Below are 15,545 nucleotides of genomic sequence, written 5' to 3'. Positions count from 1 at the left end.
AGAGAGAAAGAGCAGGTCCTGCTTGTACAGTTCCTGATAAGCCACTGAGAAAATGTGCTAAGCAGGATTTTCATTTTCCTACATAGTTACATAATTAAAAGTTAAAAACATGATGTTACATGAGGCTAGCACACCTTAGCAGATCCCCCAACCCAGCCTCTGTCCTCTTCTCCCACTTATCGTCCCTGAGAGTGTGTTCAGCAGAGGAGGCTGGTGAGGGGAGGACGCTCATAATAATGACTGGAACGGAGTGAATGAAATTGTATCAAACTCTCTTGTAAAAACCCATGCGTTTGATACGTTCCATTCCCCCAAACGATGATCACATCCTCCGATTTAAAGTGCTGCCAGCTACCAGCTGATGAAACAGGTTGGTCTTAACAATAAAGAAGCATTTTATCAACTTCCACTGTTCTCCAAGAGTTGTTGAATTTCTTCTCCTCTCCACAACCATCGTCAGGTTAACTTAGACTAAAACAGTCCTTTAGCCTTCTTTAAGTTGACTTGCTTCCACCCTGGTAATCCTTCGTACTCCTCTCTCTTCATGTCCAACGCCTTCTGCATGGGGAGAAGATCATCAATTAATACAATGAGAGACTGAGTGAGGTGGCACATTTTAACATTGCACTGTTTTGAGTTCAGACAATGTCAAATAGTGAACCGTCATGTTTTAAAAGAGAAAGAGAAAGAGAAAGAGAAAGAGAAAGAGAGAGAGAGAGAGAGAGAGAGAGAGAGAGAGAGAGAGAGAGAGAGAGAGAGAGAGAGAGAGAGAGAGAGAGAGAGAGAGAGAGAGAGAGAGAGAGAGAGAGAAAGCAGGATGGCCCAAAGGAAGAGAAGAGTGGGTCAGCTCAGTGAGGATGTTGTATCCTTGAGGAAGAACAGTCAGATCATTCATCATGGTCCTCAGCCCAAACAACTCACCTTATCTGAATCCCCTAGCACCCAGCCTGAAAGGTAAGAGTTAGCTTGCGTTCCAGATCCTGGGTATTCGTCAGTTTATTACAGTGCTACTAGGCATCAATTGTCACGCCTATTCCTGCTTCCTCCCTCTGTCACCACGTCACTGGCCCTGACAGCTATTAACACACACACACACACCTGTTCCCCATCATTAAGCACACCTGTTCCCCATCATTAATTTTATTTATTTATTTCACCTTTATTTAACCAGGTAGGCAAGTTCTCATTTACAATTGCGACCTGGCCAAGATAAAGCAAAGCAGTTCGACAGATACAACGACACAGAGTTACACATGTAGTAAAACAAACATACAGTCAATAATACAGTAGAAACAAGTCTATATACGATGTGAGCAAATTAGGTGAGAAGGGAGGTAAAGGCAAAAAAGGCCACGGTGGCAAAGTAAATACAATATAGCAAGTAAAACACTGGAATGGTAGTTTTGCAATGGAAGAAAGTGCAAAGTAGAAATAAAAATAATGGGGTGCAAAGGAGCAAAATAAATAAATAAATTAAATACAGTTGGGAAAGAGGTAGTTGTTTGGGCTAAATTATAGGTGGGCTATGTACAGGTACAGTAATCTGTAAGATGCTCTGACAGTTGGTGCTTAAAGCACACCTGTTCCCCATCATTAAGCACACCTGTTCCCCATCATTAAGCACACCTGTTCCCCATCATTAAGCACACCTGTTCCCCATCATTAAGCACACCTGTTCCCCATCATTAAGCACACCTGTACCTCATTTCCTCCGCGATTACTCCCCTTTTATTTATCCCTCAGATCACAGTCAATCATTAGGTAGTATTATTTTCTCTCATGTTCGTTCATCGGCATAGTTTCTTTATTAAATTCACCTTCTGCACCTGCTTCCTGACTCCCAGCGTTATCTGTTACATCAATAGCACCTGCTTCCTGACTCCCAGCGTATGTTACATCAATAGCACCTGCTTCCTGACTCCCAGCGTATGTTACATCAATAGCACCTGCTTCCTGACTCCCAGCGTATGTTACATCAATAGCACCTGCTTCCTGACTCCCAGCGTATGTTACATCAATAGCACCTGCTTCCTGACTCCCAGCGTATGTTACATCAATAGCACCTGCTTCCTGACTCCCAGCGTATGTTACATCAATAGCACCTGCTTCCTGACTCCCAGCGTATGTTACATCAATAGCACCTGCTTCCTGACTCCCAGCGTATGTTACATCAATAGCACCTGCTTCCTGACTCCCAGCGTATGTTACATCAATAGCACCTGCTTCCTGACTCCCAGCGTATGTTACATCAATAGCCAGGGAGCGTAAAGTAATGATGGTAGAGAGAATCACATCAATGACATTAGGGCCTGTAGGTATCAACCATCTCAGAGTAGGAGTGCTGATCCAGGATCATGTCTTCCCTGTCGTTATTCATTGTGATCTAAAATGTCAAACTGATCCTAGATCAGCATTCTGAGATGCATTATGCATAGAGCCCCTGGTCTCTCTCTTATTGGCCAACTGATCCTAGATCAGCACTGAGATGCATGATACAAACAGCCCCTGGTCTCTCTTATTGGCCAACTGATCCTAGATCAGCACTGAGATGCATGATACAAACAGCCCCTGGTCTCTCTTATTGGCCAACTGATCCTAGATCAGCACTCTGAGATGCATTATGCATACAGCCCCTCGTCTCTCTCTCTCTCTCATTGGCCAAGCATCTCTCTGGTCTTCTATCCTCATTGGTCAGACTGTGTGGGGAGTGGCGCTGACGCCCAGGGAGAAAAAACAAATTCCTTGAGTACACAGAGAGAGCGCTGACGTCGGACCCCACTCATTGACGTTATTTCCGGTCACAACTTGCAGGCTTGTTTTCGAGTTGCTGTGCGTTTTGTTGCCAACCTATTTTGCTACCTGACAACTTTACTGTTTTCACTTTTTAATTACCGTTCATATATTTATTTATTTTTTCCTCAACTTTTTCACTCCGGACGCTTTATCTGGACACGATTCGTCAGGACCTCCAACAGCCGAAGCTAAGTAGTAACATTAACATGATGCCTTCTAATTGCAGTAGCCTTACGGCGAGGATAGCTGTGCTACAAGCCCAGCTTCAGACGCAATCGTTAGGCAAGGGTCATTTCAGTGTAGGAAAGGATGAAACAGCGTCTGTGCCACCAGTAAGTACAGATAGTAGTATAAATCCCCTGGCACAGTCCCCGTAGCCGGACAACTTTCTCGGTTTCTGGAAGGAAATGCTGTAGGAAAGCTCAACCGGTGTCGCTCATTCAGCCGACAGAAAATTTCAACCGGTTTTCCCCATTAAGCAGCGGGTCGGAGTCAGAGGCCGAGTCTTCTCTGGTCTCTACTCCTCCCGTTACGGGGTCTGAGACGCCGAAGCTTCCCAACATTAGCTCTGACAAATTGAAAACTCTAGTCATTGGCGACTCCATTACCCGCAATATTAGACTTAAAACGAATCATCCAGCGATCATACACTGTTTACCAGGGGGCAGGGCTACCGACGTTAAGGCTAATCTGAAGATGGTGCTGGCTAAAGCTAAAACTGGCGAGTGTAGAGAGTATAGAGATATTGTTATCCACGTCGGCACCAACGATGTTAGGATGAAACAGTCAGAGATCACCAAGCGCAACATAGCTTCTGCGTGCATATCAGCTAGAAAGATGTCGGCATCGAGTAATTGTCTCTGGCCCCCTCCCAGTTAGGGGGAGTGATGAGCTCTACAGCAGAGTCTCACAACTCAATCGCTGGTTGAAAACTGTTTTCTGCCCCTCCCAAAAGATAGAATTTGTAGATAATTGGCCCTCTTTCTGGGACTCACCCACAAACAGGACCAAGCCTGACCTGCTGAGGAGTGACGGACTCCATCCTAGCTGGAAGGGTGCTCTCATCTACCAACATAGACAGGGCTCTAACTCCTCTAGCTCCACAATGAAATAGGGTGCAGGCCAGGCAGCAGGCTGTTAGCCAGCATAGTGGAGTCTGCCACTAGCACAGTCAGTGTAGTCAGCTCAGCTATCACCATTGAGACAGTGTCTGTGCCTCGACCAAGGTTGTGCAAAACTAAACATGGCGGTGTTCGCCTTAGCAATCTCACTAGGATAAAGACCACCTCCATTCCTGTCATTACTGAAAGAGATCATGATACCTCACATCTCAAAATAGGGCTACTTAATGTTAGATCCCTTACTTCAAAGGCAATTATAGTCAATGAACTAATCACTGATCATAATCTTGATGCGATTGGCCTGACTGAAACATGGCTTAAACCTGATGAATTTACTGTTTTAAATGAGGCCTCACCTCCTGGTTACACTAGTGACCATATCCCCTGTGCATCCCGCAAAGGCGGAGGTGTTGCTAACATTTATGATAGCAAATTTCAATTTCCCCCCCAAAAAACGACGTTTTCGTCTTTTGAGCTTCTAGTCATGAAATCTATGCAGCCTACTCAATCACTTTTTATAGCTACTGTTTACAGGCCTCCTGGGCCATATACAGCGTTTCTCACTGAGTTCCCTGAATTCCTATCGGACCTTGTAGTCATAGCAGATAATATTCTAATCTTTGGTGACTTTAATATTCACATGGAAAAGTCCACAGACCCACTCCAAAAGGCTTTCGGAGCCATCATCGACTCAGTGGGTTTTGTCCAACATGTCTCTGGACCCACTCACTGTCACAGTCATACGCTGGACCTAGTTTTGTCCCATGGAATAAATGTTGTGGATCTTAATGTTTTTCCTCATAATCCTGGACTATCGGACCACCATTTTATTACGTTTGCAATTGCAACAAATAATCTGCTCAGACCTCAACCAAGGACCATCAAAAGTCGTGCTATAAATTCACAGACAACACAAAGATTCCTTGATGCCCTTCCAGACTCCCTCTGCCTACCCAAGGACGCCAGAGGACAATAATCAGTTAACCACCTAACCACCTAGGATCTCAATTTAACCTTGCGTAATACCCTAGATGCAGTTGCACCCCTAAAAACTAAAAACATTTCTCATAAGAAACTAGCTCCCTGGTACACAGAAAATACCCGAGCTCTGAAGCAAGCTTCCAGAAAATTGGAACGGAAATGGCGCCACACCAAACTGGAAGTCTTCCGACGAGCTTGGAAAGACGGTACCGTGCAGTACCGAAGAGCCCTTAATGCTGCTCGATCATCCTATTTTTCTAACTTAATTGAGGAAAATAAGAACAATCCGAAATTCCTTTTTGATACTGTCACAAAGCTAACTAAAAAGCAGCATTCCCCAAGAGAGGATGACTTTCACTTTAGCAGTGATAAATTCATGAACTTCTTTGAGGAAAAGATTCTGATTATTAGAAAGCAAATTACGGACTCCTCTTTAAACCTGCGTATTCCTCCAAACCTCAGTTGTCCTGAGTCTGCACAACTCTGCCAGGACCTAGGATCAAGAGAGACGCTCAAGTGTTTTAGTACTATTTCTCTTGACACAATGATGAAAATAATCATGGCCTCTAAACCTTCAAGCTGCATACTGGACCCTATTCCAACTAAACTACTGAAAGAGCTGCTTCCTGTGCTTGGCCCTCCTATGTTGAACATAATAAACGGCTCTCTATCCACTGGATGTGTACCAAACTCACTAAAAGTGGCAGTAATAAAGCCTCTCTTGAAAAAGCCAAACCTTGACCCAGAAAATATAAAAAACTATCGGCCTATATCGAATCTTCCATTCCTCTCAAACATTTTAGAGAAGGCTGTTGCGCAGCAACTCACTGCCTTCCTGAAGACAAATAATGTATACGAAATGCTTCAGTCTGGTTTTAGACCCCATCATAGCACTGAGACGGCACTTGTGAAGGTGGTAAATTACATTTTAATGGCATCGGACCGAGGCTCTGCATCTGTCCTCGTGCTCCTAGACCTTAGTGCTGCTTTTGATACCATCGATCACCAGATTCTTTTGGAGAGATTGGAAACCCAAATTGGTCTACACGGACATGTTCTGGCCTGGTTTAGATCTTATCTGTCGGAAAGATATCAGTTTGTCTCTGAGAATGGTTTGTCCTCTGACAAATCAACTGTAAATTTCGGTGTTCCTCAAGGTTCCGTTTTAGGACCACTATTGTTTTCACTATATATTTTACCTCTTGGGGATGTTATTCGAAAACATAATGTTAACATTCACTGCTGTGCGGATGACACACAGCTGTACATTTCAATGAAACATGGTGAAGCTCCAAAATTGCCCTGGCTAGAAGCATGTGTTTCAGACATAAGGAAGTGGATGGCTGCAAACTTTCTACTATTAAACTCAGACAAAACAGAGATGCTTGTTCTAGGTCCCAAGAAACAAAGAGATCTTTTGTTGAATCTGACAATTAATCTTGATGGTACTCTGGACCCTGATCTCTTTTGAAGAACATATCAAGACCATTTCGAGGACAGCTTTTTTCCATCTACGTAATATTGCAAAAATCAGAAACTTTCTGTCCAAAAATGATGCAGAAAAATGAATCCATGCTTTTGTCACTTCTAGGTTAGACTACTGCAATGCTCTACTTTCCGGCTACCCGGATAAAGCACTAAATAAACTTCAGTTAGTGCTAAATACGGCTGCTAGAATCCTGACTAGAACCAAAAAATGTGATCATATTACTCCAGTGCTAGCCTCTCTACACTGGCTTCCTGTCAAAGCAAGGGCTGATTTCAAGGTTTTACTGCTAACCTACAAAGCATTACATGGGCTTGCTCCTACCCATCTCTCTGATTTGGTCCTGCTGTACATACCTACACGTACGCTACGGTCACAAGACGCAGGCCTCCTAATTGTCCCTAGAATTTCTAAGCAAACAGCTGGAGGCAGGGCTTTCTCCTATAGAGCTCCATTTTTATGGAACGGTCTGCCTACCCATGTCAGAGACGCAAACTCGGTCTCAACCTTTATGTCTTTACTGAAGACTCATCTCTTCAGTGGGTCATATGATTGAGTGTAGTCTGGCCCAGGAGTGGGAAGGTGAACGGAAAGGCTCTGGAGCAACGAACCGCCCTTGCTGTCTCTGCCTGGCCGGTTCCCCTCTTTCCACTGGGATTCTCTGCCTCTAACCCTATTACAGGGGCTGAGTCACTGGCTTACTGGGGCTCTCTCATGACGTCCCTGGACGGGGGTGCGTCACCTGAGTGGGTTGATTCACTGTTGTGGTCATCCTGTCTGGGTTGGCGCCCCCCCCTTGGGCTGTGCCGTGGCGGAGATCTTTGTGGGCTATACTCAGCCTTGTCTCAGGATGGTAAGTTGGTGGTTGAAGATATCCCTCTAGTGGTGTGGGGGCTGTGCTTTGGCAAAGTGGGTGGGGTTATATCCTTCCTGTTTGGCCCTGTCCGGGGTGTCCTCGGATGGGGCCACAGTGTCTCCTGACCCCTCCTGTCTCAGCCTCCAGTATTTATGCTGCAGTAGTTTGTGTCGGGGGGCTAGGGTCAGTTTGTTATATCTGGAGTACTTCTCCTGTCCTATTCGGTGTCCTGTGTGAATCTAAGTGTGCGTTCTCTAATTCTCTCCTTCTTTCTTTCTCTCTCTCGGAGGACCTGAGCCCTAGGACCATGCCCCAGGACTACCTGACATGATGACTCCTTGCTGTCCCCAGTCCACCTGGCCATGCTGCTGCTCCAGTTTCAACTGTTCTGCCTTACTATTATTCGACCATGCTGGTCATTTATGAACATTTGAACATCTTGGCCATGTTCTGTTATAATCTCCACCCGGCACAGCCAGAAGAGGACTGGCCACCCCACATAGCCTGGTTCCTCTCTAGGTTTCTTCCTAGGTTTTGGCCTTTCTAGGGAGTTTTTCCTAGCCACCGTGCTTCTACACCTGCATTGCTTGCTGTTTGGGGTTTTAGGCTGGGTTTCTGTACAGCACTTTGAGATATCAGCTGATGTACGAAGGGCTATATAAATACATTTGATTTGTCCTCAGTGTGTGTGCTCTGTGTGTGTGTTGAATTCTGTAAATAGAGAAACACACAGAGGGAGATGGCCTCTCTTGTTGAATGGTGGGAGAGAGAGAAAAGTGCTTTTAAGAAATTGAGATTCTCCATTGAAAGTGCTTTTACTCCAGGACCAGGCCTAACGGTCTGGGAAACCAGCTCATTAAACCTGAAATCAAGGTATCTATTCTCACAGGGTGTGTTAGAACTGAATGATCATTGATCAGGGTGTGTGGTCTCACCTCAAAGTCCTGGTCTGATAGGTAGAGCTCCAGGCGGAGGGGGTCGACGCCTTCAGGAAGTGGGCGTGCCAATAGCTCAGCCAGGGGATAGGTGTTCTGGCACAGCCTGGCCAGCACATCTTCCACCAGGATGATCTGGTTACACACCTCCACCTCCTGACACAAACACACAAAAATCAACCCAAAAAGTAGGATAAGAGTACTGTATATTTCAACCGGTCGTGTGTGTGTGTGTGTGTGTGTGTGTAGCTGTGTGGGTTAATAAATCAAATTTTAATTGGTCACATACAGTATATCACAAGTGAGTACACCCCTCACATTTGTGTAAATATTTGCATGTATCTTTTCATGTGTCAACACTGAAGAAATGACACTTTGCTACAATGACAAGTAGTGAGTGTACAGCTTGTATAACAGTGTAAATTTGCTGTCCCCTCAAAATAATTCAACACACAGACATTAATGTCTAAAACCGCTGGCAACAAAAGTGAGTACACCCCAAAGTGAAAATGTCCAAATTGGGCCCAAAATGTAAATATTTTGTGTGGCCACCATCATTTTCCAGGAGGAAACCACCTGCTCCTGAACCAGCCCCGTCTCCCCATCCCCCCTGAACCAGCCCCGTCTCCCCATCCCCTGAACCAGCCCCGTCTCCCCATCCCCCTGAACCAGCCCCGTCTCCCCATCCCCCTGAACCAGCCCCGTCTCCCCATCCCCTGAACCAGCCCCGTCTCCCCATCCCCTGAACCAGCCCCGTCTCCCCATCCCCCTGAACCAGCCCCGTCTCCCCATCCCCCTGAACCAGCCCCGTCTCCCCATCCCCCTGAACCAGCCCCGTCTCCCCATACCCATGAACCAGCCCCGTCTCCCCATACCCATGAACCAGCCCCGTCTCCCCATACCCATGAACCAGCCCCGTCTCCCCATACCCATGAACCAGCCCCGTCTCCCCATACCCATGAACCAGCCCCGTCTCCCCATACCCATGAACCAGCCCCGTCTCCCCATACCCCTTGAACCAGCCCCGTCTCCCCATACCCATGAACCAGCCCCGTCTCCCCATACCCATGAACCAGCCCCGTCTCCCCATACCCATGAACCAGCCCCGTCTCCCCATACCCAAGAACCAGCCCCGTCTCCCCATACCCAAGAACCAGCCCCGTCTCCCCATACCCAAGAACCAGCCCCGTCTCCCCATACCCCTTGAACCAGCCCAGTCTCCCCATACCCCTTGAACCAGCCCCGTCCCCCATGCCCCTTGAACCAGCCCCGTCTCCCCATACACCTGAACCAGCCCCGTCTCCCCATACACCTGAACCAGCCCAGTCTCCCCATACACCTGAACCAGCCCAGTCTCCCCATACCCTGAACCAGCCCCATACCCCTAAATCATAAGTGACCTGGACACTAGGTTCCAGAACAGTGATTTACTGCTATGGATGACATCATAAGTGACCTGGACACTAGGTTCCAGAACAGTGTTTTTACTGCTATGGATGACATCATAAGTGACCTGGACACTAGGTTCCACACCACTGCAAAAGTTGTAGAATAGTTTTCTGCTGTTCTGAAAGTTGGTCAGATTAGTGAGGATAAAGACCTTCTGTGTGCCAACCACTGATCATGAAGTATTCATTGATACATTGAAAGTCAGTTAGCTAGAAAGCTGGACTTCAAAGACTTGATCGGTGACTTTGCTAGCAAGAAGGCTCAGCGCTGGGCTCTTGGTGAGTAAGACTCAGCAAGGGCCAGTGATAACTGTTAAATGGCATCACTATGGATATTGGATCACTACACACGATGCTCACCGGCTGAGAACAAGACTGAGAACAAGATATATCTCAAAGTAATGGCTGGATTGACCATAACATTTGTTGTGCACAATCAAGACCCCAAGTGGAAGAAACCTATTGATTTGGTGACCTCTTGACCTTTACTCTAGCGCCACCATCAGGCCTTTTCATTTCAATTTCTACAGCTGCTTATTGTCTAGTTGGTGTGTATACCAAGTTCAAAAATCTGCTGCTGATTTGATTATTTTGTTTGTTATATCATTCTATAGATGATCATGTTAATTTAATTGAACAGCTTAATGTATACTTAAGTTATATTTATTTTAAGTTAATCATTAATGTTAAGAGAATTTTCCATTAAAGAATGTACCATTAAAATGACATTTAGAGACTGTAAAAGATGGCCTATAGCACATTTCTTATAGAGGGTATCAGTCTTGCATTGAATAGTGAATTCCACTGTATGCAGAATGCATGTCTGCACAGGGTTATATTTTCACAGCTCACTGTCAGTAAATGTCAGACAGTAAATATTGGCTACAAGAGAATTGCAAGCCTGCAAAGGTAGAGTTATTTAAAGCTTTGAATGGGTCGATTGGGTTCTGGAGGTGTGGTTACAATAATTGCACAGGTTTGGTATGGTCTGTGGTGGTGGGGCCCAATGTGATATCTATTCATGGGGCCCAAAATCCCTGGTGGCGCCCCTGTCTGTGGCATTGTGTTGTGTGACAAAACTGTACGTTTTAGAGGGACGTTTTATTGTTCCCAGCACAAGGTGCACCTGTGTAATGATCCTGCTGTTTAATCATCTTCTTGATTATGCCTCAGCTGTCAGGTGGATGGATTATGTTGGCAAAGGAGAAATGCTCACTAACAGGGATGTAAACACATTTGTGCACAAAATTTGAGAGAAATAAGCTTAATTTCTGGGATCTTTATCTCAGCTCATGAAACCAACACTTTAGATGTCGGGTTTATATTTTTGTTCAGTATAGATATCGTTGTTAGAAAGAATGCTATGTTTCCCTTGACGTAGTGGTGCTGGATGTAAAAAATGTCTCAACTTATCCAACTCTCCCTTATGGTCAGTGTGTGTTTGTGTATAAGGGTTGGCAGGTCAGTGAATAATAACTGGTAGTGAATAACTCACCCTCTCAGTGATCTCTGCAATGTCCTCTCTGTGCTCCCAGCTTGGGAACACGTTGGTGAAGGTGAGAGGCTCTAGACCAGCATGGATCAGATACGACTTCTGAGACTTCTTCTCATTATTCTCTGCGGGAGGAAGTCGGCACGTTTAGCAACACATCCTAACTAGAGACATGCCCTTAGTGAAAAGGTCTGCGGGTGCAAGGTTCAAACATCAAGCACCTTATGTTAACAGAGAGGCCAGAGATGATAACATCATCAGGTATCCTACCCATGCAGTACTGCAGCACTGTTTCCATGGCACATTTCCTGTCCATGTCCCATCTTATCCTGGTGGAGCTGGGGTTCTCGCTGTCCTGGGGCCACCAGCCCTGCCACAGGTACACCTCATGGAAGTTATCCACCAGGAACAGAGCTATACAGGAAGAAGAATTTATGTCCGAGCAGCCATTTTGTACACCAACATTCCAACAGACGCCTCTCGGGTGGCGCAGTGGTTGCAGCGCCAGCTGTGCCACCAGAGACTCTGGGTTCGCGCCCAGGCTCTGTCGTAACCGGGCCGCGACCGGGAGGTCCGTGGGGGCGACGCACAATTGGCCTAGCGTCCCGGGTTAGGCTGATAGGGATATACTCGTCTCATCGCGCACCAGCGAGTCCTGTGGCGGGTCGGGCGCAGTGCGTGCTAATCAAGGTTGCCAAGTGCACGGCGTTTCCTCCGACACATTGGTGCGGCTGGCTTCGGGTTGGATGCGCGCTGTATTAAGAAGCAGTGCGGCTTGGTTGGGTTGTGTATCGGAGAACGCATTACTTTCAACCTTCGTCTCTCCCGAGCCCGTACGGGAGTTGTAGCGATGAGACAAGATAGTAGCTACTAAACAATTGATACCATGAAATTGGGGAGAAAAAGGGGTAAAATTCACACATATATATTTTTTTAAATCAAAAAATCAAAACATTCCAACAGACAGGACATCTCCTTAATGCTGAGTGCCAAGCAGAGGCGCTTATATACTCACCAGGCTGGGGAGGCTCAGTACAGGTGTAATGTATTACTATGGTATAATAGCACTCAGCAGGCTGGGAGGCTCAGTACAGGTGTAATGTATTACTATGGTATAATGGGACGCACCAGGCTGGGGAGGCTCAGTACAGGTGTAATGTATTACTATGGTATAATAGCACTCACCAGGCTGGGAGGCTCAGTACAGGTGTAATGTATTACTATGGTATAATGGGACTCACCAGGCTGGGAGGCTCAGTACAGGTGTAATGTATTACTATGGTATAATGGGACTCACCAGGCTGGGAGGCTCAGTACAGGTGTAATGTATTACTATGGTATAATGGGACTCACCAGGCTGGGAGGCTCAGTACAGGTGTAATGTATTACTATGGTATAATGGGACTCACCAGGCTGGGAGGCTCAGTACAGGTGTAATGTATTACTATGGTATAATAGCACTCACCAGGCTGGGAGGCTCAGTACAGGTGTAATGTATTACTATGGTATAATAGCACTCACCAGGCTGGGAGGCTCAGTACAGGTGTAATGTATTACTATGGTATAATAGCACTCACCAGGCTGGGAGGCTCAGTACAGGTGTAATGTATTACTATGGTATAATGGGACTCACCAGGCTGGGAGGCTCAGTACAGGTGTAATGTATTACTATGGTATAATGGGACTCACCAGGCTGGGAGGCTCAGTACAGGTGTAATGTATTACTATGGTATAATGGGACTCACCAGGCTGGGAGGCTCAGTACAGGTGTAATGTATTACTATGGTATAATGGGACTCACCAGGCTGGGAGGCTCAGTACAGGTGTAATGTATTACTATGGTATAATAGCACTCACCAGGCTGGGAGGCTCAGTACAGGTGTAATGTATTACTATGGTGGGAGGCTCATAAGGTGTAGCACTCACCAGGCTGGGAGGCTCAGTACAGGTATAATGGGACTAAGGCTGGAGGCTCATATACAGTAATGTATTACTATGGTATAATGGGACTCACCAGGCTGGGAGGCTCAGTACAGGTGTAATGTATTACTATGGTATAATATCACTCACCAGGCTGGGGAGGCTCAAAATACAGGTGTAATGTATTACTATGGTATAATGGGACTCACCAGGCTGGGAGGCTCAGTACAGGTGTAATGTATTACTATGGTATAATGGGACTCACCAGGCTGGGAGGCTCAGTACAGGTGTAATGTATTACTATGGTATAATGGGACTCACCAGGCTGGGAGGCTCAGTACAGGTGTAATGTATTACTATGGTATAATGGGACTCACCAGGCTGGGAGGCTCAGTACAGGTGTAATGTATTACTATGGTATAATGGGACTCACCAGGCTGGGAGGCTCAGTACAGGTGTAATGTATTACTATGGTATAATGGGACTCACCAGGCTGGGAGGCTCAGTACAGGTGTAATGTACTATGGTATAATGGGACTCACCAGGCTGGGAGGCTCAGTACAGGTGTAATGTATTACTATGGTATAATAGCACTCACCAGGCTGGGAGGCTCAGTACAGGTGTAATGTATTACTATGGTATAATATCACTCACCAGGCTGGGAGGCTCAGTACAGGTGTAATGTATTACTATGGTATAATAGCACTCACCAGGCTGGGAGGCTCAGTACAGGTGTAATGTATTACTATGGTATAGGCTGGGACTCACCAGGCTGGGAGGCTCAGTACAGGTGTAATGTATTACTATGGTATAATAGCACTCACCAGGCTGGGAGGCTCAGTACAGGTGTAATGTATTACTATGGTATAATATCACTCACCAGGCTGGGAGGCTCAGTACAGGTGTAATGTATTACTATGGTATAATAGCACTCACCAGGCTGGGAGGCTCAGTACAGGTGTAATGTATTACTATGGTATAATGGCACTCACCAGGCTGGGAGGCTCAGTACAGGTGTAATGTATTACTATGGTATAATAGCACTCACCAGGCTGGGAGGCTCAGTACAGGTGTAATGTATTACTATGGTATAATGGGACTCACCAGGCTGGGAGGCTCACAGGTGTAATGTATTACTATGGTATAATAGCACTCACCAGGCTGGGAGGCTCAGTACAGGTGTATTACTGGCATATGGTATAATAGCACTCACCAGGCTGGGAGGCTCAGTACAGGTGTAATGTATTACTATGGTATAATGGGACTCACCAGGCTGGGAGGCTCAGTACAGGTGTAATGTATTACTATGGTATAATAGCACTCACCAGGCTGGGAGGCTCAGTACAGGTATAATGTATTACTATGGTATAATGGGACTCACCAGGCTGGGAGGCTCAGTACAGGTGTAATGTATTACTATGGTATAATGGGACTCACCAGGCTGGGAGGCTCACCAGGTAATGTATTACTATGGTATAATGGGACTCACCAGGCCAGTACAGGTGTAATGTATTACTATGGTATAATAGCACTCACCAGGCTGGGAGGCTCAGTACAGGTGTAATGTATTACTATGGTATAATGGGACTCACCAGGCTGGGAGGCTCAGAGGTGTAATGTATTACTATGGTATAATGGGACTCACCAGGCTGGGAGGCTCAGTACAGGTGTAATGTATTACTATGGTATAATGGGACTCACCAGGCTGGGAGGCTCAGTACAGGTGTAATGTATTACTATGGTATAATAGCACTCACCAGGCTGGGAGGCTCAGTACAGGTGTAATGTATTACTATGGTATAATGGGACTCACCAGGCTGGGAGGCTCAGTACAGGTGTAATGTATTACTATGGTATAATGGGACTCACCAGGCTGGGAGGCTCAGTACAGGTGTAATGTATTACTATGGTATAATGGCACTCACCAGGCTGGGAGGTACAGGTGTAATGTATTACTATGGTATAATGGGACTCACCAGGCTGGGAGGCTCACAGGTGTAATGTATTACTATGGTATAATGGGACTCACCAGGCTGGGAGGCTCAGTACAGGTGTAATGTATTACTATGGTATAATGGGACTCACCAGGCTGGGGAGGCTCAGTACAGGTGTAATGTATTACTATGGTCATAATCTTTACAGGCACCTCACCAGGCTGGGAGGCTCAGTACAGGTGTAATGTATTACTATGGTATAATAGCACTCACCAGGCTGGGAGGCTCAGTACAGGTATATTGTAATGTATTACTATGGTATAATGGGACTCACCAGGCTGGGAGGCTCAGTACAGGTGTAATGTGTACTATGGTATAATGGGACTCCAGCAGGCTGGGAGGCTCAGTACAGGTGTAATGTATTGCACAACGACATAATGAGGACTCTGAGCTGGGGAGGCTCAGTACAGGTGTAATGTATTACTATGGTATAATGGGACTCACCAGGCTGGGAGGCTCAGCCACAGGTGTAATGTATTACTATGGTATAATGGGCACTCACCAGGCTGGGAGGCTCAG

The 15,545-nt window shown here is 46.1% G+C and overlaps 1 protein-coding gene and 1 long non-coding RNA gene across 5 annotated transcripts; one reads left to right on the top strand and one right to left on the bottom strand.

The window, feature by feature from the left end:
• Nucleotides 1-6: 6 nt before the first annotated feature.
• Nucleotides 7-11,549, bottom strand: LOC127922098 (supervillin-like). The gene is made up of 4 exons (XM_052505752.1): nt 11,383-11,549; nt 11,116-11,237; nt 8,173-8,328; nt 7-558 (listed from the first exon to the last, which is right to left on the bottom strand). The coding sequence occupies exons 1-4, from the start codon at nt 11,426-11,428 to the stop codon at nt 472-474; spliced, it is 411 nt and encodes a 136-aa protein (XP_052361712.1). The 5' UTR covers nt 11,429-11,549; the 3' UTR covers nt 7-471.
• Nucleotides 11,550-12,307: 758 nt separating this feature from the next.
• On the top strand, nt 12,308-14,930 carry LOC127922099 (uncharacterized). 4 transcript variants are annotated; one of them, XR_008110391.1, is made up of 5 exons: nt 12,308-12,543; nt 12,712-12,935; nt 13,208-13,543; nt 14,700-14,755; nt 14,812-14,930. It is a non-coding gene; the product is annotated as an uncharacterized LOC127922099 (long non-coding RNA). The 4 variants fall into 4 exon arrangements; XR_008110389.1 differs by lacking the exon at nt 14,700-14,755; XR_008110390.1 differs by lacking the exon at nt 14,812-14,930 and having other exon boundaries at nt 14,700-14,766.
• Nucleotides 14,931-15,545: the final 615 nt, after the last annotated feature.

Source organism: Oncorhynchus keta, unplaced genomic scaffold (assembly GCF_023373465.1).
Source record: "Oncorhynchus keta strain PuntledgeMale-10-30-2019 unplaced genomic scaffold, Oket_V2 Un_contig_24571_pilon_pilon, whole genome shotgun sequence".
Lineage (NCBI taxonomy): Eukaryota > Metazoa > Chordata > Actinopteri > Salmoniformes > Salmonidae > Oncorhynchus > Oncorhynchus keta.
Note: the sequence above shows the minus strand (reverse complement) of the source record. Positions and strands in the feature narration are given on the sequence as shown.